The sequence below is a fragment of the Pantherophis guttatus genome, chromosome 2 (assembly GCF_059756535.1).
Source record: "Pantherophis guttatus breed Tessera chromosome 2, ASM5975653v1, whole genome shotgun sequence".
Classification (NCBI taxonomy): domain Eukaryota; kingdom Metazoa; phylum Chordata; class Lepidosauria; order Squamata; family Colubridae; genus Pantherophis; species Pantherophis guttatus.
The window spans coordinates 116165889-116191261 of NC_142064.1; the positions used below are offsets into that span (position 1 = coordinate 116165889).

Genomic DNA, 25373 nt, shown 5'->3' on the forward strand with positions numbered 1-25373 from the left:
AGAAACGCCACGGAGATCTATCCTGGGCAACGGTGCACCTGCCAGCAGAGGGCTCTGCGTACTACCTCTGGCACGCATGCCATAGGTTTGCCATCATGGGTATAGAGTCTCCTGCTTGAGAAGGCGGCTGAACTAGAAAACCTCCAAGGTCCCTTCTAATTCTGTTATTCTACTTCCTCCTCGAGTGGAGATCAATTTCAACATCTGCATGATTACTATGAAAAGTACTGAGTCACAGATCTAATATCATCCACATGTTCATCTTGATATCTGTATCATAAAAAACATAGAAGCCTGTCCCAGCACATAGTAAACATAACCAGTGTTTCCCTGAGAAATACTTTAACATCTTTTTGCCTGCACCTCTGCATACCTCAAAGGGAGATTTTGTAAGTTCCCTGTTGGACAACGAACAACCCTCTGTCCTTGTGGTCTTGGTCAAATGGAGGACATTATCCATTATGTCTTCCACTGACTCATTTACAATGAGATCAGATCCAGGTTTTTAATGGTAGATGAACTCAAGGGCTCTGACCCAGTGGTGAAATCCTCTGGGGGTCGCCACCAGTTCGCTGCCCGCACATGCATGGTGCATGCCAGATGCACGCTACGTGCGCGCTTGCGCAGTGCACACCAGACGCATGCTGCCCACGCATGCACAGTCTGCACCAAATGCGCACTTTTGGATTTCCTGCTTTTTTTTTTTTTTTTTAAAAAGCATTTTTAACTACCAGTTGGTTGGAACCGGTTGTTAAAAATGCTTTAAAAAGGTAAAAAAAAAAAAACAGTTCTGACGATCATGTGCCGCACAGCTGATACTTGGAACTTTTTTTTTTTTTTACTTTTTAAAGCATTTTTAACTACCGGTTCAGGCGAACCGGCAGCATTTCATCCCTGCTCTGACCCTGAAAAACTGAGCTATCTTCTTAGAGATGTGTTTTCAACGGTCAGCAATCAAGTTAATACTTTTGCTCTGCTGCCATTTAAGCTTAGAAAGAAATGCTCAAGTTCTTAGTTGTAGCTTTGGCTTTACTTATGCATAACCTGTTTACATCTAATACTTCTATTTCTTCTAATTTCACTGTTTTATCCTTTTATTGGTATTTTATGGCATAACTATGTTATGGTCTGTGGTTACATCAATAAACTTATTTATTTGCACAGATTTAAGTTTGATTCTTTTACTGTAATAAAAGCTTACCGTTGAACTGTTGTTTTTTTTTAAATGGGTAAGTTTGTGTTCTAAGGAAACTGGGCAATCCCCTAATATTAATGTTTTGGAACAATTTAACAAGAAAATTATTTATAAAACTTTCATAGAACTAAAAAAATGTTTTTGTCTCAACAGTGTTTCTTAATAATTTATTCAGTTCAAATATTTGAAATTTGACGGGCTGAGAATTATATAGTAGTGTGTGTGTGTGTGTGTGTGTGTGTGTGTGTGTGTGTGTGAAACAAATAAATGTACTCCAGATGCCATTGCTGTTTTTAAAGTTGCATAGTGTTGGAGTTTTGGAAACATGAATTGTAGATCCTAAGCCAATAAATAGTCTTAGAGAAAGTTGATGAAATTGGAATTGGCTCTTTATAAGATTACTGGCACAATAAGGTTGAATATTTGATTCTTGTGGACAGTGAATGATTGATTTCAATAATGTAAAATTAGTTTTCTTCAACCTTAAAATGAGTTTAATACAAAAACAATGTTTTGGGTACATTGGAGGGTATGTTTAATGAGAATTGGTTGCAATCCCTGGAGCTAGAACCCGAAATCATTAGTTTCAGATTTAATCCAAAATGAGGCAATAATAGGTCAAGATCAACAGGATTGTTAAACTGAATCTGGATAAACCTGATTTAAACATACTTTAAATCAGGTTGATTTTGGACACATCTCTAGCTACAATTTATCAAGACATCAAGCTGACAAAGAATTACATATACTAAAAGAGACATTTACAGTCATCTACAGCGAGGCATTGTCAATATCTATTATTTGTCAGTCTTTGAATTAAGGTTGAAGCAGTCATGCAGTTTGACAAAAGTCCAAGAAAGAAATTTTCAAAAAATATAATCAAACTTTGGGAGATTGTTTTATGCTTATCACAGATTTTCCAGACTTGTTTTCCCCTCCTCTATTTTATTACATTGCTGCAAAATTACTATTGCATGTATGTATACATTTGTTAATTAGTTTGATACATCTATAGCTAGAGAGATAAATATAGCAAAACAGTGCTAAGCCTTGACACCATCAGTTAATCAAAAGCTACAGTCTCTGTCATGTTTGTTTTCCTATCGGTCCTACAAATGAGGAAACTGGAAGGAAGAGCTTTTATTCTGCTGCTAACAGCAAACTAAACTTAGAGCTTCTTAATGTGTGTCTTTCATCAAACACACTAATTACCATGTAATCAAGTATTTAATATGTATCTGGCTGCTAAGCAAGACATATCCTGCAACAGGGATATTCAATTAAAACAGAAATGACATGGCACCCTTCATCACAATCATGAGAGCCCCAAACTCATCTCAAACATGGTTTATGTTTATGTTGTCATTCAAAAATGGCCACGTAGTTCCAAGCAAGAAGGTATCGGCAAAGTAGCTTAGTGACCTCTCCTCCAGTTTTTCATTTCTTACCCTTCACTTTCTGCCAGGCAATAGCATGCTATCATGTGTGAGTTTTCCATGCAACCGAAAATACATTTCCATTAGTAAATCCAACTGAAGCAATCCACAGGTAGGGTGAAATCGGTATTGGCATTCTCTGACATCAAAGCAATTCAGCTGATGCACTTGGGGGCAGATGAAAGGAGAAATGGTAAGAAACAAGAGTTTTCAGGTTTCATTAAAAGTTTAGGGACCTCACTTGACTTCCTTCCCTTAGGACCCTTTCTTCCAGCTCTGTAATCTGAGTGCTTGAGTTAGGAAGGAAATTTAATAATCAGCTTCAGAGTGGCTGTTTCAGTCATGTTAAATCTTTATTTACCCAGACATAAAACAGCCTAGATTACATTCTTTCTTTGCTAGCTTGACTTGAATTGTTTGCTCACATGTAACAGGTAATGTCTAATAGAAAGGGAAGCAAATCCGTGACAGAATTTGATTTTGCCTCACAAGTTATGAATTATATTATAAACAAGTTATATTGTTTCAAGAGAATTGTTGGGATTCAGCAAGAAAGAATTAGGAAGATCCAATTAAATAAGGAAGAAAAAAATAATACCTTTCACAAATAAAATCAACAGTATTAATTGAGAGAGATGCATGTCAAGGTGTAGGGGAAGACTATTTCATTTATCAGGCAATATATAATTATTTTCCAGGCTTATCTGACACCATTTTTCCTGAATAAAATTTTCGGCTGTTAAATCCCAAAATTCACATTTCACACATTGTCCAACCCATTTCAAGAGCTATTAAAGGCTAGCTTTTTGCTTTAATTATCTATTTTGGATTATAGGTAGACTTTGTAGAGTGGGGACATCATTTTGGCAATTTAAAATATATATATAATTTTCCAGCCCGTATCTCCTATCATTCATTATTTAGTTACCAAGCCATGTCAGAGACACAATGGCCAGTGCTATCTAGTTTAATCAGTATCTAAAAAGGGGATGTTCATGAAACTCAATTTCCCCATGCCATCGGGGAAAGTGGCAGATTAAAAAATTGAATTGAGTTTGTCTGCCTTCAATATGAAAAATACCAAGTAAGTCACTTTTGCTGGTTTTTAAACTGAGTCTTTACTACCACACCTGAGTTGCCTCAACTAGGTTGGTGGCAAAGAAATTTGATAAAGAAACAAATACCCAGCAGGGCAGGGCAGACTGATATATTAGGAAGGTGTATTTGAAACCTTTGTGAAGATAAACATCTGAGATTTGGGCAAGAAACTCCCTGGACTCTCCTTTCTGTTGTGATATTCATTGTTAATAGAGCAGGACTCTCCAAACTTGGCAACTTTAAGACTTCAACTATCAGAATTCTTCAGCTGGTCTACAAATCTTAAAATTGCCAGGTTTGGAGACCCCTGTTATAGAGGGTAGGAAGAGTAGGATAGAAATTTCATTGTTTTCAGAATCCAACACAGTTCCACCCAGGGGTGAAATCCACTTACCTTCGCTACTGGTTTGCAAATGGGAGCGTGTGTGTGTGCTTGCTTTGCTCGTGTGCGACACCTCTGTGCATGCGCAGAGCATCAAAAACAGGACGTGATGACGTCCAGGTGGGTGGGCGGAGCCTCCTGCCGCCGGCACTACCGGTTCGCCAGAGCCAGATAGAACCGGCTGCATTTCACCACTGGTTCCACCCCATAATGCTCTGGGATCTGGGGATGATCCAGTTATACCTGCACCCAAGTCTGATTTAACACTGTCAGCTTGAAGTTTCATAGTAGGATCAGGGTCCTCAAAGCACTCTGAAGACAAACTTTTTTTTTTTCTGTAGTGCATCCTTTGAATTGCAGGCTGGGGTAGAACATTTCATATAATGGAAAATTCCCCTATCAAAAAAGAGACTGTCGTCCTTGACATGCTCAACTGACATATTAAGGGTATTATGTTTTTTTCCATTGAATATGACAAAACGAAGCTCTTACGTTTTCATGGGAGTCATGGACATATTCAATCATTTCAAACAAATATATCCCAGAGACATAAAGGACTCTATTATGCAGTAATAACATTATAAGTGAAAAATATGACACCATCATGCTTCTAATGGTTTGAAGATCATTAGTTTTTATGCGTACTGAAAGAAAAGGCAAAAATATATATCTGATTCTAATCTAACCTCTTAATATTGTGCCTTTCTTTCCATTATCATTCTATTTCCACTCAACTACTGTTTTCCAGCTTCCATTATCAATACATTAAAAGGGTGGATTCTATTGAATCATGCTTGACTCCCAGTGATTTTTTGCACATACCCCTCTAGTTTTCTTGGTAACCACACAATATTGGACTAACCACAGCAAATGTTCTATAAGGGAAAAATACCATATGCCACCAGGCTTGAAACTTTGGGCTTAGGTAATTTAGAACTACGCCACCTTCGGTCTGACCTAAACATAGTACACAAAATTATCTGCTATAATGTCCTACCTGTCAATGACTATTTCAGCTTCAACCGCAATAATACACAAGCACACAATAGATACAAACTTAAGATAAACCGCTCCAAACTCGATTGCAGAAAATATGACTTCAGTAACAGAGTGGTCAATGCCTGGAATGCACTACCTGACTCTGTGGTTACATCCCCAAACCCCCATAACTTTAATCGCTTAGACTGTCTACGGTTGACCTCACCCCATTCCTAAGGGGTCTATAAGTGGCATGCATTAGCGCACCAACATGCCTACCATCCCTGTCCTACTGTCCCCATTTATTTGCACCCTTATCCTGTATTCATAATCATGTTTATACTTATATCTGTTATCTCATACATGTTTGACAAACTAAATAAATAAAAACAAAATAAAGAAAGAGAAAGAAAGAATATTTCAAAGCATCACTGACAAAATATCACTGACAGATATTTCTGTATCAGATCCTCCTGGGAAAGATGCTCTGAGTCCTTTAATAGGAAAAAGGAGGTTAAAACAAAGCACAGACTCCACCTTAATGAATTTGCTCCTAAATGAAAACAGGGGGATTGTACAGTCAATTTCCAGGATTCTGGATCCTAGTACCTTATTGCTGGATATTAAACCTAATTGAAGAAACTCTGTGACTCTTGCTTCCCTGACTGTGTTTTGCTGCAAAGAGATTGACACCTCCTTAGTTTCTGAAAATCAGACAAGTGTTGCTACTTATCTGGGCATCAATAAATAAAGATCACATCAGAAGCTGTCCATTCACATTATTCAACCACCTTCCATCTTTCAACATGCAGGATTCTGTCCTCCAAATAAGAAAAGCAGCAAACAGGTTTTTAGCACCAATGGTGCACTGCGGGTGTACAAAAAGTTGTTTCTAGTGGTTCTGAGGACACATACAGGGAGGAAACAAAATCAAATAAATGGATGGTAAACAAGTGAAGACTTTAAGATGAAGCTTGGAGGAAAAACAGTGCTGGAAAGAAGAGGAGATAATAAGGTAAAGGGGCACCAAAGGTGGGAGATTTGTTAAACTGGTTTCCAGAATATTTAGTTCCAAAAATATAATACTCAGAACTATACTCCTTGTGTATTTGGTTCTAGTGATAACCAAGTTAAGATGCATTACTCATAACTGATGTCATTTTGCAGAGCTGGAAGAAGAAAAACTGGCTCTTTGCTTGGTCACCCAAAGCTTATTAAATCCACATCGTGCCTGGTGTCTGGCTGGAGCTACTTCAAGCAGTTTCTAAGATCAAGTCTGGCAAACAGGAAAGACGGGTCACAGGGAAAACTGAGTGCAAGTATTTTTTTAAAAATTGACAAATGATGCCAAGCCCATCCTAAATAAATAAGGCTTCCTTCAACCTCCTGATCCAGCAGGTTGGGAAGGTATATTTTAGCTATTGTACACAACCTTTAACCAACACTGGATAAGGGGAGGTTTCAATATAAAGCAGTGCAAAGAAGTTATTATTGGTGACTATTCTTGTGACTACTGCCATTGGTTTCTGTTGCCAGAGGGAAAGAGGCTGTTTATTCATGGGGGAAGTAGTACTGCTGAGAGTGGGCAGTGGGAGGAAAAAGACAGAAAACATTTCCTTGGATCTCATATACTGTAACTTTTGTTTGCCTGTGGCAAAGACAGAGATCTCTTGTCTGCTTTTCTTTTCAATAGCTAGCTTGTCTGTTTTAGAGGATGTGGATGCCAAATAGATTTTTCAAGGCTTCTGTGGGTGGGAAAAGGTGCACCTGAATGTGCTATGGAAGTGCAATTAGAATTCTAAATGCAGAAGACTTGCATGTCCATTTATCAAGAGTTTACATGATTACATTGAAACAGGGATATATATGTTTATACTGCATATGTACACACATAAATATGCCTATGTGAAGTCTGGGCACGAACATAAACATCTACAATGCAAACCAGGCATCCTGGACATTTCTCCCATTTCTAGCTTATTATTAGAGGAAAACCATTTCTGATTAGAACTGAATCTCTGACGCCTGTGAATTGCACCAGGAGATTAATTGCTAATTAAGAAATGCATGACTGAATGAAACGCATGGCTGTACATTTGAAACCAGAGGTTTTTTTCTTAGGTTTCATGGACAAATGGGGGAGGGGGGGAAGGAATTTTGTTCTTAAAAATGTTAACAGCAGCAAGACTTCTTTATGTGCAGAAATGGAAGGACTTGCAAATACCAACAATGGAAGAATGGATGGTGAAGTTAATGGCTGCTTTGACTGTTTTGATTAAAGAAAAGACTATCTAGCTTCATTTCTACTTGGAAACCACTTTTGGTCTTTTTGCTTAAACTGAAATAAATGAAATTTTAACCTTGGGATTTGATGATTAGAATTCTTTGACTACAGAGGTGCTGTGTGCTATGGTATACTTTGGCTTAAAGGGTAATTGCAATTTCTAGCTCTTTCTTCTGTGTCACAATAGATATGATGAATTAACTTCCTCATTCATTTATTCTGCTTGTCTCTCCTGCATGTAGTTTTATCATGCCCTTTATTTGAAGAACTGTTCTTCAAAAAGAAGGGCAAGACTAAACTCTACATAATGAGCGACACAACTGCTGGCCTCAGGTTGAAAAAGGTATGCTGGTTATCTTTAGGGCTCGCTACATTTGCAGGCAAGAATCTGGAAAACTTCATTAAATGCTTGGCTGCTGTATTTAGCCTTTATAATAGGGTTGTTTAAATAGTCTCTTTATAATAAAATACTTTATGCCTCCTCCTAGATCAAACTTTAAAATGCCAGAATGAAGCCACCTTCTTGGCCATTAGCCAAAAATAATAATCATCATCAGTACATGTTTCTGGGCCAGGCTCTATATCTCTCCAAATTCACATAGTGATTGTTATCCACTAAGAGCCTCCACATATTGGTTTTACGTTTAGGCACTCCAATTCTCAACTCTCATACTCAGAGTCCTCCAAGTAGTATAAGGGTGGTCAGATCCTTCAGCCATATCCTCCTTTAATGTTATTCCTTTCCTCAATGATGTCCTTCCTCCATCTTTTAATTCCAATTACCTCCAGAGGTCCGGACCATCCCCACCTTATTGGCCTTCCGAAAAGTGGTGAAGATCTGGTTTTTCCGGCAGGCCTGGGGCCGTTGATCTTGCTCTTGCAATCCAGCGAGATCTGGCCATGAATGGTGTGAATGAGTTTTAATGTTTTTAATTTTTAAATGCTTTTATAATGATTTTAAATACATTGTGAGCTGCCCTGAGTCTTCGGAGAGGGGCAGCATACAAATTGAAATAAATAAATAAATAAATAAATAAATAAATAAATAAATAAATAAATAAATAAATAAATAATCCAATTTCACTCTTGTGTACCCTCAAAAATTTTGTTCTTGCGATAAAGCTGTTCCTAGATTGAGTCAGCGGTCTTGGGGTATATGTCAACTCTGCCATCCATTCTTATAAGTAACTTTGTAAGGGAGTACAGTTTGAAGAATACTATCCTGTTATGAAGCTTTCTTATATTGTACAGGCTTGGCTTGGGGTAGATGGTGATGAGTTTCTAGGCGTAACAGGAGGTGGCAATGAAAATTCAAGTCCAATATAAAATGTTACAGAGGTAATCTTGTCAAAGTTCATATATTCTCTCTGATTCTCATACACAAGGGAGCTCTGTATCCCTTGGGGATTGGTTCCAGACCTGATTTATCTCATTGTCTATTTGGGAGAAAGGAATCAATTTATTTCTCTACTACAGTTTATTTGAAACATAGCAGAGCTGGTCTTTTCTTTTGCATTAGTTCTGCAGACTATATGTATGTTTATACATGAAGTCTTGCTTCTGCCCCTCTCTTGGATTCAAGCCAGTCATTACTCCCCCACTGTCCCAGATATGTTCAGCAACCTGTTATAGCTTACCTAGTTCTACATTTATCATCAGGAGCTTACTTTTTCCCATTCCACCAACTAGCCATCTGAGCAACATGCAATTATTTTCATAATTACTGGGGAAAGCACTCCATTGTAAAATTGCTGGCATGCTAGCAATTCCTCTTTACAACTAACACGAACACTTAAATGCAACTGAGAATGGCAGCAAAATAGCTGCAGAGTCTTTGGAGGATGTTTTTGTTTACACTTTTATAATCAATCTTCTAACATGAAGTTTCCTATTATAACAACCTCTCAGGGTTTGGTTTTGTGGGTTTTTTTTTTGCAAACTACCAGACAAATTTATATTTATGTGAAAAACATGGAGTTAGGACAGGTTAGTTAGACATTTGTTTTATTTCTTTTGAGTGCAGATGTATTGTTGTTATTCTACAAGAGGGAGAGAGGGCATCAACTGGATGATGTTGCTTCTTCTAACGGTTCCATTCTTCTATAGCTCATCTGAATGGAAAGTAGGTGTGCATTGATGGATGAAGATGTTCTTTGTGAGCTCTCAGTGTTTTCAGATCAATATAAGCGACTGCAGCTTGATCAGTTTTTACACCTGAAAGAAAGGCATCTAATGAATCTTAGTACAAAGGATAATCCTTTTCAAATTCAACTCAACAAATGTGTCCTCCCAATGCAACCACACATGGAAAATATTTCATCAATGCTTTTGAAATCTCTTCCAGGTCTTGATGCCGTTTGAAAATCTCCACTGAAGGAGAACCTAATGGGACAACTTTTTCCACTACTTGACAGTTTGTGTAGCTTCGAGTCCTGGTGACTGCCTGGATTAGTCTCAGCAGTTTTCTTTGGCATTTTTTGGTGGGAGGAGTGGTTTGCCATTGCCACTTTCCCAGGATTGAGAGTGGGGGACTGGCCCAAGCTGGCTGCATGTCTAAGATGGGACTAGAACTCACTCTCTCCCAGTCTCTAGCCTGGTGCCTTAAACACTATATCACATTTTGTGTTACTATTCAAATGCTCACAAACATGCTGTTTAATAATCTGTTTGAGGATCTTTAATTGTTTATTAGATTTATATGCTGCCCATCTCTCCAATAGGGTAATTCCTGCCTGGTATAGATGCCAAACTGACAGGTCTGTAATTTCCTGGTTTCTCTGCCTTTCCTTTTTTATATATATATAATTGGGATGACATTTTCTCTCCTTTAATCTTCTGAGATATTGCCAATTCTCCAAGAGCTCTCAAATATTAAATAACTTAGAGTACTTTGGTACTCTAAGGTGCAATTCATCCGGCCCTGGAGCCCTCATTTAAATCATCAAAGTTGCCCTTACCTGATCTATCTTGAACTCCAGTTCCCTCTTCTAATGGTGGTACAGTGATGGCCAGCTAAGGATTTTACTTTCCTTTCTGAGAGAAGAGAAACATAAATTATGAGTCAACACATTCTGCCTTTTCCTTATCACCCGTTGACCAATTCACCCTTTCTTTTTGCAAGAGACCTACATTCTCTTGCTTTCCCTTTGTTTCTGGAATCCCTGAAAAAGCCTCTCCCCCCCCCTTCCTTTGGGCGTTTCTTGGAAGCCTCAGTACTTTAACTTTTTCTTTGCCAGTGGCATCTTCTATGTACACTTTTCTTCGCTTTCAGGATCCTGTTCTCTTTTCTTGCAACATGGCCCTCAGCAAGAAGGACTGATGAAAGTATTCAAGTTTTTTTTAACAGTAACAGAGTTGGAAGGCGGTCATCTAGTCCAACCCCCTGCTCACGCAGGAGACCTTCCAATTTGAACCTAGGGATTTGAACTGCCGAACTGCCAACCTTTCTGATCAACAAGCTCAGTGTTTTAGCCACTGCGCCAAGTTCTTTCACCTTTCTTCCCAAGTCCTCATAGTTTCTTCCAGTATCATTTGTCCCACCTGAATCAGGACGAAGGAATGGTTATTGGAAGGTTTGAAGAGTCTTGACAGTCTATCCTGCATATGAGTTCCTGGAAGATAACCCACTTCCCTTGATGTCATATTGAATCTATACACTGAAAGAACTATTCCTCCACCACAACCAGCTTCTGCTTCCTCAAAAGGGTTCTTGTGCTCCTTTTCATTCAAGGATGCTTTGGTATCTTCTAGTCCATTCCATGAAGCTGGTGTTCATAAGGCTTTGCTCAGATGGCTTAATATTATCTTCTAGAAAGAGAGTTTGAGTTCCATAAGCAGCGTCTCATCCACTTGCTTCCACTTATCTTTCTCTTTGTGTTATCTGGACTTCACTTCTCTGTCCCTCCTGAGAGGCTTCAGTTATCCTGTTCAGGAACAACTTACCTTCCCTGATGTTTTACACTGTAGAAACATTCTCCTTGAGCCCTTTTGATTCTACTACTTTCACCTTCTCTTCCTGAAAGACAATCCACCTATATGTGCCCTCCTCTGGGAAGAAGAAAAGCATGGTATATCCAACGTAGATGATGGGAGGACTTTCCTGTGTTCTCAGTTTTATGAACAAAAGATTTCAAACTCTTGTTGGATCTCCCTATTCATTCACTCATGCTGTTTAGTCTTTTATTTCAACAGCATTAATTTTTCATAAAAGTCTACAAAAAATATTATTGCTTGGTAGAAAGTCTGAAGGTATCATTAAGCATGGCCTTAAAGGGTGATGACTGTGCTCCTACACCAGCTAGGGATGGGAAGAGCCACAGGTTGCCTTAGATATTTAATTTAATGTTACTGTTCTTATCAAGCACTAACCAAAAGAGCAGAATCTAAGAGCACCACAGAGCCATCTGATCCACTGCTTAAAATCAAACTGCCACCAAACAGCCTGAGTCAAAGTAATGTCCTAAACAATACTACTAACGTCTACCTTTCTTACTCAAAAGATGTGAAAACACCAACTGTCTCCAATTTGAAAGGAAATTCAGAGGGAACATCTCTCCAGGAATAAGTAATCAAAGAAAAACAATTTAGATGTCTTGTTGCAAAGCACCCCTGATGCTTGCCCAAATCGTTTTATTGTACAATCATGAGGAATTACTTGCCAGCAAAATGGGTAGTTTGCACTGCTGTTTATATTTGCAACTTTAATTGCCCTAATATCGATTTTTTTGTAAAATGGGATACGGGTAGAGATTACAATCACAGGAAAGGGGGTAGATGTGGACATCATGCAACATTGTGTCTTGACCTCCTGGGTTTAATTGAGTGTTCTCTCGTGCGCAAAGTGGACACAGCCTCAGTGGCACCCCTCGACTCCATATGCATTATTGCAGGCCCCTCATCCTTGTGTATCCAAACACCTGGCCACAATATCAGCCAAGCACAGATGCGAAGACAACTATCCCTTACATTCCCAATGCCAGCTCTCAAAAAGCCTGTGCCAAATCCAATCTTGAAAGTTTTCCCCATAATTTTGAATGGTTTCCCACATGGCACCTGCTGTCACCTTATTCTTTTTACAGACCCTGCATCCTCTACACATCACTCACACACATCCTTCACACACCACTCACTGGTGTTTTTCAAGAAACAAGCAGATAACAGTATTGTGTCCACAATGCCTTTTCTAACCCTTTAGATAAAGTATACCTTATTCACTTTTTACACATACAGGGAGCAAAGTGAATCAATCCATTCTGCCCACATGTGCTGGGTGAATGGGAATACCTACTGAAGGCCCCCTCCTCTCAAGAGGTATGAAGGGAGACAGAGGCCTGTGTTCTCAGTGCCTTACTCTCTTCCTTCGAGTCAGCTAACCTGAGGAAAAATATCCCCCTCTTATAGCCTTTTAGATTTATGAGGGTGGATTTTCTGGAAGGCCTTTGGTGATTAAGCGGCTAGAAGAAAATCTGGGTCATTATTTTCTGTTTGTGCTTAAAAGTATGTTTTTATTGTATTTAACACTGTGTTTGATTTGAAATATTGCCTTGAATCTCTGGCATGAGGGGGTTGATAGATTTCATAAACGAATCAATAATTATCCATTCCAAAGATGAACCATCGCATTAAACCATCATGTGATTGATTGGTGTTAGTTTAGCATGATTTATGAATCCAACAAATGTGGGTTATACAATAGCCTTTGGTGCCTAGCATTATGAACTAATCAACGTGGCCAACTCAAGAATTCTACCCATGTGCTGCATATGAACCCAATCTGCATCTCTCTTGGAGACTATCCTGGGACAAGGGGACAGAAAACGCATGAAATCATTCCTGTTTGCCATTGCTCTTCTCAAGCACCCCTTTAATTTAATTTAATTTAATTTAATATTTAAATTTATATACTGCCCTTCTCCCAAAGGACTCAGGGCGGTGAACAGCCAGAAGTAAAAAACATCAAATACAAAATTTAAAAACAATTTAAAAATAAATTAAACATTTTGGCCCGACAGTTAAAATCCCCCATTAAAAATCCAAATTAAAATACACAATTGGAGAGATTAGGCCAGCCCGACTTGATGAAATAAAAAGGTTTTGAGGGCCCGACGGAAAGTACGTAAGTCCAGAATAGTCCGGGGGGAGCTCGTTCCAGAGGGCAGGTGCTCCCACAGAGAAAGCTCTCCCCCAGGGGCCGCCAGTCAGCATTGTTTGGCTGACGGCACCCGGAGGAGCCCCTCTCTGTGGAAGCGTACTGGCCGGTGGGAGGCTCTCGGTGGCAGAAGGCAGTCCCGTAATGACACATGCTTGGAGAATCCACTATGTTATTTACGGGGAAACAGAATTTAGATAGCTGAAATAGAGTTAGGAGAATTTATGTAGCTCTACTTATATTCTGAAGTTGATGCTACTTTATTTCACCCAGTAAACTCCGTAGCAATTAGCTTGTCCAGAAAAACAAAAAACCCAAATAGCTATGCTGAAGCCTGATGGCTACATATAGAATACCAATAATGCATTGGTGACTTAACATCCTATGGCTTAAGGCAGTGGTGGGATTCAGCCAGTTCGCACCACTTCAGGAGAACCGGTTGTTAACTTTTTGAGCAGTTTGGCAAACTGGTTGTTGGAAGAAATTATTAGGGCAGAGAACCAGTTGCTAGATTACTTGAATCCCACCACTGGCTTAAGGTAAAAGTAAAGGTTCCCCTGCACATGCATGCTAGTTGTTTCCGGCTTTAGGGTATGGGTGCTCATCTCTGTTTCTAAGCCGAAGAGCCAGCGCTGTCCGAAGACATCTCCGTGGTTATGTGGCCGGTATGACTAAACGCTGAAGTCGCAAGGAATGCTGTTACCTTCCCACCAAAGTGGTCCCTATTTTTCTACTTGCATTTTTTACGTGGTTTGGAACTGCTAGGTTGGCAGAAGCTGGGACAAGTACCGGGAGCTCACCCCGTTACGCGGCACTTAGGGATTCGAACCGATCCTATGGCTTAAAGTTAGGCAAAAACAGCTATGAAGCTATTGATGTTCTGTATTATATATGCCCAGCATTACTGGCTAGATCATTAACAGATGGAATTATACCTAGTCATTTCTAATTCTGTTATATGACTAAAAGTCTAACATTTGAATTCTACAATTCTTCCAACTCGGATTTGTTGATTACATGCTTTTATCTAAGGAACAGTAATAAATCTTAATCTGTATTTTATTGATCATTGAAAGGAATCTAGGGAGCTATGTAAAATCCAAAGGTAATTACCTACTTTGTATCTGCTAAAGAAAATCTAGCTTCTCTCTGATCATCATCATGTTTCATACAAATTTATGGCAGGGACAGCAGCAATATTGTAAGGCTTAAAGGTGGCACTGGGAACACTTAGATTAAAACCACACAGATAACAGCTTTAGATGCAGGACATCCATTGAGGCAGAGCTTCCTAGGACAGGAATGCTGAAAAGGTCCATAAGTAACATTTGCCACCTAGCACAGGGCAAAAGATGCAGAGGGAAAGACACTGAAATTAAATCCAGGAGGATGTAAAATGGGTGCAGCAGCCTTAAAGGCTAGACAGCAACTATCTTCAGTTCTGATGATACAATAAAGGTTGTATCATTGTCACTGCCTCATTGGCACTGGAGCCAGCCAAAGGGAGTCCAACGTTAAAGTAGCCTCACCAACTTGGCATCCTCTACATTAGGAGTCACCAAAATTTTTAGCCAGCAATTATAACATATTGGAAGGGCATCAGGCTGACAAGAGCCATATTAGATACCCAAAAATAAATTTATTGACTAAATTAGGCAAGTAAGGCTAGATTAAATACAGAACTCAAAAATTATTCAAAAGGTAGGTTAGTGGAAATTATATTTTGGATTAACTAGGTATTTCTAAAGCATGCTGATAAGAAACAATTTCAATATACTAGAAAAGGGATCTCCAAACTTGGCAGCTGGCTGAAGAATTCTGGGAGTTGAAGTCCACAAGTCTTAAAAGTTTGGAGACACCTGTACTAGAAAAACATCAAGCTGGAAAGGCCTTATTGAAGCAATAAAGAAACTTGGTTACATCAGAACAAAGTGGCTCAGCCTTCAGACCTGGATTCCATGGATAATAAGTTCTGGGTACAGCTCACTCAACTTCTCTAAAGCTTGAAATTAAAATTGCAAATTTAAAAATGCCTGGAAGGAAGTAATACATGGGATGGAATCATACCAAATTTAATTAAAAAGTTATATTATAATAAATATATGAAATTATAATAATCAAATTTAGTCTTTCTCCTGATATCATTTACTTCTTTTAAATAGGTTCTTCCTGCCTCTATCTCCAATTTATGGTCAATTATGACTCCTGGCCACCAGAATATTACACACCTGTTCCGAGCTATATTATGTATTCATGATGAATTGAAGGTTTAATTAATATGTAATTCATTAGTTTCTAACCAAACATTTTCCTGGCTCACTTCAATGTGTCCCATAGAATTAAATTTTTATAAAGTAACAACAGGATGTACCAAGTATCAAAATATACAATTTCTCTGCAAAACACACAACTATGAGATGCAAAGACAGAAGAATGGCTTTGATGGTGCAGTTCCTAATGGCCTAATTAGGCAATCAGAGTTATGAAGAATCACTGAATTATGAAGAATATATTTTCTTGGAAGACCTTTGAATAATACAACAGACAACCCAAGAACAAAAGCAATGTTGAAGTACAACCTGAACAAAGATTTCTCTGACAAAAGAAATCAAGGATAAAATGTGTAGGACAGTTCTGTTTCTAATATATTACTTTTTAAATGTCACAACTAAAAGGTTATATAACTAAATGGAATGTTATTTTAAAAAAACCAAAACAAAATAAAATGCCTAGTGCTTACGAAAAGTGCAGGGAATTTTCTAGCTTTTGGAATATTTAATTAAAACAGCTTGTTCTATCAGCTCAAACTCCCAACAGAAAAGAAGCATGTTAGATTGTTTGGGTGTTTGTAGGATACTAAGAATGACAATTTTCTTTCCCCAATAATTACTGATGAATTTGGGGGGTGGGGGGTGAAGCTGTCTTCTTACTTACTCCCAGATAAGAATAGAAGGCATTTTGAAAAGAAATAAACAGGTTGGAGCAAATAACTTTGGATACAACTGCTACAAACTATGGATGAACCTGGAGAATAACCATAGCTTGCTAAGCCTTTCTTTCATAATCTTTTTTATAATTTCTAACATCCCTCTTCTTTCTTCCTTCACTTTATCTCCATTCCAGTTTTGTGCCCTCTTTCTCTTGTTTTCCCAGAGCAGGTGCCCCTCAATGTATCTCCATATTTTTTTTTCTTACTTCCTGCAGTTTACTAGAAAGAGACGGGAGGGTGTGCCTATGTGTGTATGGGCACACATGTATTAGCATACTTCTGCATTTGAGAGTAGCTTGTCTGATGGGAATGCAGGTATGTGCAGTTGGGGGATTGAGAGTTTTTTTAAAAAGTGGGTGCATTCAGAAAATTGACTTCTGCATTGTTTGAATTGGTGTTTAATATTCTTCCTGTTTTCTTCTCTCTCACATACCAACTTTGCCTTTTTTGAAATGTGGGTTCTAACACATACATAACACATACGTATGTATATACATAGCTGTATGTATTTTTTACTCTAAAGCTACACATGTAAGTGTGTTACATGTGTACTTTTGGGAAAGAGAAATCTCATTATATAATTACTCTAGCTCAAGGGTGTCAAACTCGATTTCATTGAGGGCCACATCAGGGTTGTGTTTGACCTTGGAGGGCCGGCGTGTGTGTGGCCAGGGTTGGGCGTGGTCATGGTAGGTGTGGCCATAGTGGGTGTTTGACACAGGCTCAAAATGCATTTTTTTGCGTTCTTTACACAGATCTTTACTATAACCATTTTCCTATCTCTTCTACCAGATATTAATGGCAAACATTTATTACTTATTCTTCACATTCCACTGAACTTTTTATTTCTAAATGTATACCATATTGTTTAATAGTAAATTGCTTTTCTGGGCAGAAAAGCTATTTATACTATTGTATTTTTATTATTCAAGTAATAATAAAAATACAATAGCATAAATAACATGATAATACAAGATCTAATAGCAGAGATAAATTTCCAGGATAGTAAATAGAAATGGCTGTCAATTATAGATTGTTGATTATAGATTAAATGGACCTACAGTATGTAAAATCTGGCATTAAACTGTAGTATTAACATAGGATGTTGCTTGTTTTCTATCCAGATCAGGCACTTACTTGAGGCCACATAATTATAATCCAGTCCAATCCAGTCCTCCTGCAGCACCTCCGCGTGGCCCATTTTCAGCCTCTCTGGCCTCCAGCAGCACTCTGCTGGTCAAAAACGTGTATTTGTTTTGCCCAGCAGAGTTTTGCCACTTAAGAGGTTGTAGAAAAAATGCTTTTAAAAGTTTTTTTTTTTTTTTAAAGCCTCTGATGAGGTGGGCGGGGTAAGCAAGTGGCAACCAGGCTGGGGACCGGTTCGGGGGCGTGGCCAGCCAATGTTATTACTGGTTCTCCAAGCTACTACTAATTTTTACTACCGGTTCTTGTGAACCGGTGCGAACCGGGAGCAACCCACCACTGCTGTGGTGGCTGGTAATAGTTCTGATGGCTTTTTGCAAGTGTTGATGAAATCCTGAAACATTAATGCTCATGAATTCGTGATAGGAGGGGACAAAAAAAATGGGAAGACCTAAAACTGTTTTAGAGTTCACATTGAAGTTTATTTGTTAGCAAAAGGTGAAAACACTGTCAACCAGCAATGTGCTATGGTTTGCCAGCTTTGTTGGTGCTAAACATTTCATCAATACAAGCAATCACAGGTCAAATTGACAAAATGCACTCAGCTGTCAGTTTGAAACAGCAAATCCCCTCCCTTAGGAGGCAGAGGGAGAGAGGAAAACATCACAAGGGGTTCAGATAAGGGGAATTCTGAAGGCCCAATGATCCTTGCAGGTGCAAAGTCTCTTCTTTGTTCCTAAGGCTTGCAGAACCTGCTACCTTCCTACACTAATCCCATCTTCATATCCACTGTTTCAATTTGCATGGGATTTTATATGAAGGCAAAACTTTGTATCCTTTTTCTTTTTTAAAGCACTGGCCATTTTAAGCCTACAATTCAATTATCTTCCATAAGTTGTGTTATCTTTCTTCTGCAGTTCTTGCTAATTTCTGCACTATAAAGCCCACTCACAAGAAAAATATGTGTTACTCCACTGACACACTGCTGATTTATATTATGAATATACAGTTACTTTCTATGATGAAATACACTTATCATTTTCCATTTCCCCAAAGCAAGAAGCAGCATTCCTTTCTAGCTTTTATTTAACCAGAAAAATTAGCTGCATATGTACTTTTTAAAAATCAAACTCCAAAATTACTGGCTGGATGACAATCTATGAAGATTGTAAACCAACTACCAAGAGCCTTGGTAGTACAGTGGTTTAATGCACCCTGTAATTAACATCAGCTGCCTGCAATTACAGCAGGTTCGAATCTCCCCAGGCTCAAGGTTGACTCAGCTTTCCATCCTTTCTAAGGTAGGTAAATTGAGGACCCAGTTTGTGGGGGCAATAAACTGACTTTGTATAAAAATATACAAAAGTATGAAGGCTATTGCTTAACGCATTGTAAGCCGCCCTGAGTCTCCAGAGAAGGGCGGCATATAAATCAAATTTAAAAAAAAAACAAAAAAAACCTAGAGGTAGTTCTTGACTTGCAACCATTCATTTAACAACTATTCGAAGTTACAATGGCACAGAAAAAGGTCCTGATCCCCACGCTTATGACTGTTGCAACATCCACATGGTGTGATCAGAATTTGGGCATTTGGCAATTGGGATGTGGCAATGATAGTTGCAGCAACATGTTGTCATGTTGATGCACACGACAACAGGTCATGTGTATGCTATTTGTAACGTTTCCAGCAGGCTTCCAACAAGCAAAGTCAATGGGGGAAGCTAGTTTCGCTTAATGACTACAGTTTTTAAAAGCAGGCACAACTCACTTAGCAACAGAAATTTTGGCCCTAAATGTGGTTGTAAATCAGTGATGACCTGTACTTAAAATACCAGAAAGTAGGGCTGGATTGTTGTGGATTTAATAAGACAAACACAACTTTTGGATTAATCAGAGACAAATTATATATTGCGCAATAGGTTCAAAGCTCTGTACATGAAGTGTTGAACAAAGACAGAAATTAGGTACAATGGTCTTATACCCTTCTAGACAAAGGATTCTGTTAACTCAGCAATTCATATGGTCATATACATTTGTCATTTTTAATTGACATTTCCTAATTACTGAGTTTCTTTGCAAAACAGTTATAATTCTTTTTGTAGATTACTGAAGCATAGACTCAAATCATCTTCTGACGATAGACAACTTTTAACTCATGTGGATCCCCTTGACCTAACCAACCTTTAAGCTGTATGTCATTAGAATGTTCCTTTCTTCTGACAACTTAGAGGCCTCCTAGAGGAACCAAAAGGATTTTGGCTGAGTTTGTACTTTTTCCAACCGGATGCATTGCTTTTTAGAATAGAGTGAATAGAAAGTTATCCAGTGGTCATCTATCAGAGCCCGCTTCATTTACATTAGGATGGAAACAGTCTTTCGGACCATAAGTCTGGATTTGAAAAGATCTCTGCCCCAACCTGTAAGGTAGTGAAACAAAATTTCTACAGCCAAACTGTAAATTCTGAGGGATCTGATCTGCTTAGGTCTTTCTATGAGAGAGAGAAAAAAACATCTCCGTTAAAAAAAAAAAAAGAACAAGTATAGTTATAACATACTCAGAATTTCATGACACGCAAGTGATTACACTATTGACACTGAAGTTTGAATCAGTCAGGGTGCGAATTTGCTTTAATAAATGCTCTACCAGATAAAAGAACTTACGCAATAGGGAGAAAGGATCTGATAGCAGCTTGTGCTTCTGAATGCTTTTACTTAATCTAGCCCTGAGCCTTCACATGGTATTTTGGTGTTTCCAGGATGAGTATTACTAATCACCAACTATTGTGCAGCTCTTCTTCTTTTTCCCTCTGAAAAGATTTTTTAGAAAAGAGAGAGCGTAGCCCAACCCCCACCACAAAATGAAAAACACAATATTATTTTACTTATCAATTCTTCACCTCCAATAAAATTCTGAGGCAGAGGAACAGCACGATCAGAGTTTTCTGAAAGTTTCCATCCAGATCTTATATAAAAGGCTGTGTTGCTTTGATTTTTAATTCCACAGCTACTTTAATGAAAAGTGCATCAGTATATCAAAGCAAAATAAATCTGCTTGGCATTTTCAGCCAAGAAGCATAGCCTAAGGCTATGAAAAGGAAAATGGAACTAGGAAACATTTTGTTTGATATATTGCATCTCTTAATGAGTAGATCACACTGAACCATTTACAGTGCTTCGCACCTATGCAAGAACAAGTTCTCTGCGCTTTTAGCAAAATTGGCACATGTCTGGTGCTATGGCAGACACCACAAGATGGTGCTGTCTTATAATTAGTTTTATTTCTAATTGATCTTATAATTGGCCTCATAATTATTTTAAATTCAGGAAGGGATTTTTTTTTTTTTTAAAAGAAGAACCCAAACTGATTTCTAATCTCTTCCAAAACCACAAATCTCTGTGTGCAACCAGAAGTCTCCCTGCTGAAATTTAGCTATAAATACTTTGTTCCCAATAAAGAGCAGCTTTTGTTTTCCGTGGATAATACAGGTAGTCCTTGAATTACAACAATATGTTTAGTGACCATTCAAAGTTACAATGGCACTGAAAAAAGTGGCCTTCAACCGGTCCTCTCACTTTCAAACAATTCGACATCCCCAAGGCCATTTGTGACTTTCCCAGCTGCCTTCTGGCAAGCAATGGGGGGGGGGGGGGGAAGCTGGATTCACTTAATGCAGGGGTGGACAAATGTGGCCCTTTTACAACCTGTGGATTTCAACTCCCAGAATTCCTGAGACAGCTAAGCCAAGCTGTCTCAGGAATTCTGGGAGTTGAAGTCCACAGGTTGTAAAAGGGCCACATTTGCCCACCCCTGACTTAATGACATGATTCACTTAACCGCAATGATTTGTCTAACAATCATGTCAAAAAAAGTCATAAAATTAGGTGTAACTCAACCACCTTGCTTAACAACAGAAATTCTTGGTCTCAGTTGTGGTTTAAAGTTGAGGACTACCTGCAGCCACATACATCCATTACTACACCCATTCATGAATACAGTTATTACCAACAGAAACACAATGGTGACTCCAGTGGGTACCACTCTCAATTCCTGTAATCCTGTGTTCTCAACTTGGACAGATTAAATTGCATAGACGTCAGTTCCCAGAACTCCCCAGCCAGCATGGCCATTGTTAAAAATCCTGGAAGTTGAAGGCTACACATCTTAATATTGCCCAGGTCAGGAAACCCCGCTATAACCCTAAGCCTGAAGAGCACTACAGTAGGACTGAGGAAGGCAACCTTAATTCTTCCCTTAATTCACAGGCAAATTGTTAACTTTATAGTTTCCAAAAGACATTGCAAGACAAATTCCTTAAAGCCTGTTCGGGATATTATTCTTCATTGGGAATAATATTGGATATACAGGATTGTAAAAAGGGAGGTGTTTTTTTTAATACTAAATGATGTCTTTGAGGGGAGCCAATTAACACTTGTACCCATTGAGCCATTGATTAGAAAAATGTGCAAACACCAGCTCAGATGTACTCCTGAGTCAACATTAGAAAAAGAGATGCAAAAAGTCTTAGGTTAAAATGTATGATGAACCACAGCGGCCCGTATCCTTAGCTAGCACAATCAAAGGAAGGAGATGCTGCAAGTTCTTCTTCAGAAATCCCGAGAGCCCAAGTTTGTCATTCCTTGTTAAAACCAAGCATTAAAGGATGCAGTTCTATGGCCACTGAAATATAGGTGAAATATCATTCTGAGCCTCGGTTTTTAAATAATACACAGTTTGGGTTCACACTTTATAAGAGTTGACAACATGGCATTCACGAACATCCCTGCATGAGGGGTCCTTGATGCTCTCTGAGCTTTTTTTTCTTGCAGATGTTTAGTACTAGTCTAATGATGGATATTGAAAGTCTGTAAGAAAACAACCAAGCTGAAAGTGCACCAAGGATCCTCTTTTTCAAGAGTCCTTGGTGAGCTACGAATATTCTCTTTCATGGGTATCCCCACATGATGGCAACCCCAGATGGTGTTTATGGAAACCCATAAGAGGTCTTCTGAGGGTGTTAATAGCATTGTGTAAAACTGCCCAATATCTTTGAATCCCTGATTTATATCCAAACTTATATATCATCATGAACCATAATATTTTAATAGCATATGGCAGTGATTTTCAATCTTTTCTCACCATAGATTCTGACCATAGACCCCCTTTAAATACCTTTTGTGGCCACAGACCACCAAGACTTAACTCAAGATTTAAATCATAACAGTTCTTCAAGCCTTTGCAGATCTCCTGTGATGACTTCATGGACCCACAGGACTCTGTGGACCACAGTCTGAGAACCAGTGGCATATGATATTTGCCCCCAACCAAAACACATGATGACATAATATGATGTGTGAATATAGGATTGGAGAGACATTTCTCTTTCATTTTTGGGGGGGGGAGTGGGTGATCATCCCCTGCCAGCTTCCACATCTGGCTGTTCTAAACTGGAAGAGTCCTCCAAGAAGACAGAGTGGGAAATGCAGAGGGTTGCTATCAGGGGTGGGTTGTACTTACCTTTACTACTGGTTTGCAATGGAGCCGCCTGCGCACGGTCGCTTCATTCACTCATGCACGCTTCTGCACATGCGCAGAAAATTCTGCGCATCCTGACGACATCGGGGTCAGTGGGCGGAGCCTCCCGCCGGTTTTATTACGGGTTCTTGTGAACCGGTCCGAACCGAGGGCAACCCACCACTGGTTGCTATGAAAGCAGCTTTGGATCTCTACAACATCAAGTTTTAACAATCCTCTCTCATGCCCCAATTATTGAGCTCGCAATGGGAAGAAAAATTCCTAAACCAAAATAACAAAAATCTAGAAGAGGGTAACGCACAATATTTTCTGACATTTGTCCTCCTGGTTTGTTGACATGATATTCAGTGGACTCCTCTTATGGAGCACTTAGGCTGTTTTACAATGTTCTTATGTTACATAAACCACATGTCTTTGATCTGCATAAGGACAACATTAAGCAAATCTGGGCTGGATTTGTTGGGAATGATTTGCAGATGGAGTAGATGGTAGTGTGGTGGAGTTCAATGTATCTAATATGCCTCATTTCACATTTGGCTGGCTGAGTGGAAAACAATGTTTGTTTTCACATTATTTTTGCAGAATAAAGGACTATCTTTAAAAAAACATCAGGGTGAAAGAAAATCAGAAGCAGATGTTATCTCCTGGGCATTCTTCAAGATTTTGAAGTATTTTTATTGTTTTTCCATCTGATTCTTGAAACACACATACATACACAATTCTACATTCACTTATCATGGCTAGACCATAGGTAGCTGGTTGCCTTGGCATTTTAGGAGAGCAGGAGGCTGTGTTGGGAGGTGTGTAGTTACCTCATTGTTGTTAGTATTCCCCACATATTATCTCTCGTCTCTTTTTTTAAAAAAAAAAAAAGCTATGGAACCTAAGGGATTCTTGGCAAATATCCAGTTGTGCAGAGGCCCAGCAAAAGTTAAGCAATAGTTAAAGCCTTGTTTACAAATAACTTTGTGCTGAAAACATTCAAATCGGCATTAACCTATGGATTGGTTCATGAATCATGTTAAACCGCAGAATATCTTGACCATTGCTTGCTGAACAAGCCACAATGTCCTGGTTCATATGTAACATTACATTATAAAATAAGGTTTCCATAGGCAACAATTGGGTTCATGCATCATTCCAAGTCAGAATGTAATTACGTTTTGGCTTAGCATGTGTGAACCAGCCATGATCTAAATTGGTCCAAGTAGGAAAATCTTGGTAGAATCTTAATTTGGCCATGTCATTGTCCCAGGGTTGGCTGACAATCCAAGACAAAATCTCAAGTGGCAAATTCTACTGAACTATTAACTTCTGTGTTTTGCCTATTTTCTTAATAAGATTCAGCCATCCTAGTCCATAATGTAGTTATTTGCTGTACAGGACAAATACTCTATTGGGAAATACAGTTCCTTAACTGTAGAGCAGTTTATGCTGCTCTAAAGGGGAGCCAGATAACTTGGCAATTAGACATTTGTTTTGAGGCTTTCAGATAAAGACAAAGCAGCTAATTATCAACATGCAATCCCCAAGCCAGTTATGAAGAATTTTTTAAAGAAGAGATTGGACAGCCATTTGTCCAGAATGGTATGGGTCTCCTGTTTGTGCAGAGGGTTGGACTAGAAGACCTCCAGGGTTCCTTCCAACTCTTTTATTCTGTTACCACCTCCAAACCTAGTTTAAAAGTAAATGGCTGTAAGCATATTTGCTTAGTCCATATACATTAAGCCACAATACTATTCATCTGCTGTAATGTATTGCATGGAGACAACCATCTGTTTATCTATCATGGTTTATGACTTAGTATATTATGTGAACATAGCCATCTGGTGTTAATTTAATAAATTAAGAATGAAACAAATCATAGCTTAGCATGCGTCAATCTAGATCATATTTCCTTTTTCAACTAGTCCAGAGACTATTCAGGAAGTACGCAAGTTAGAGGGGGTTGTATTTTATGTTTATCCAATTAAGCCAACCCATTATACACCAGCATTCAGATAAGCAGGACCCAGCATAAACTAGAACAATGAAGGAAAAACAATGCCTCCTTCAAAGAGCAATTAAAGAGGAAACAATAGCCTAATCTAGGCTTATAGGATAGTTATTATATATAAACTGCCAGCAAGCTATACCACCAATGATTTACCTAGCCTAGTAATAAAACCTTTGCAAGAAAAAGAGTAA

The 25373-nt window shown here is 38.7% G+C and overlaps 2 protein-coding genes across 3 annotated transcripts in view; both read right to left on the reverse strand.

The window, feature by feature from the left end:
- Positions 1 to 25373, reverse strand: part of PDE4A (phosphodiesterase 4A) — a 318023-nt gene that overhangs the window by 277346 nt on the left and 15304 nt on the right. The gene's annotated exons all lie outside the window — the stretch shown is intronic.
- LOC117675574 (3',5'-cyclic-AMP phosphodiesterase 4B-like) overlaps positions 1 to 25373 on the reverse strand; it is a 260309-nt gene that overhangs the window by 32426 nt on the left and 202510 nt on the right. The window contains exons 5-6 of one of the 2 annotated variants that reach the window (XM_087886549.1): positions 10331 to 10406; positions 9361 to 9587 (exon numbers count right to left, since the gene is read on the reverse strand). The exons of the other annotated variant lie outside the window; for it this stretch is intronic. Of the exons in view, the coding sequence (XP_087742675.1) occupies positions 10361 to 10406 (46 nt within the window). The 3' untranslated portion in view covers positions 9361 to 9587; positions 10331 to 10360. Of the gene's footprint in view, positions 1 to 9360; positions 9588 to 10330; positions 10407 to 25373 lie in introns of those variants that run through there. 2 annotated transcript variants of the gene reach the window in all.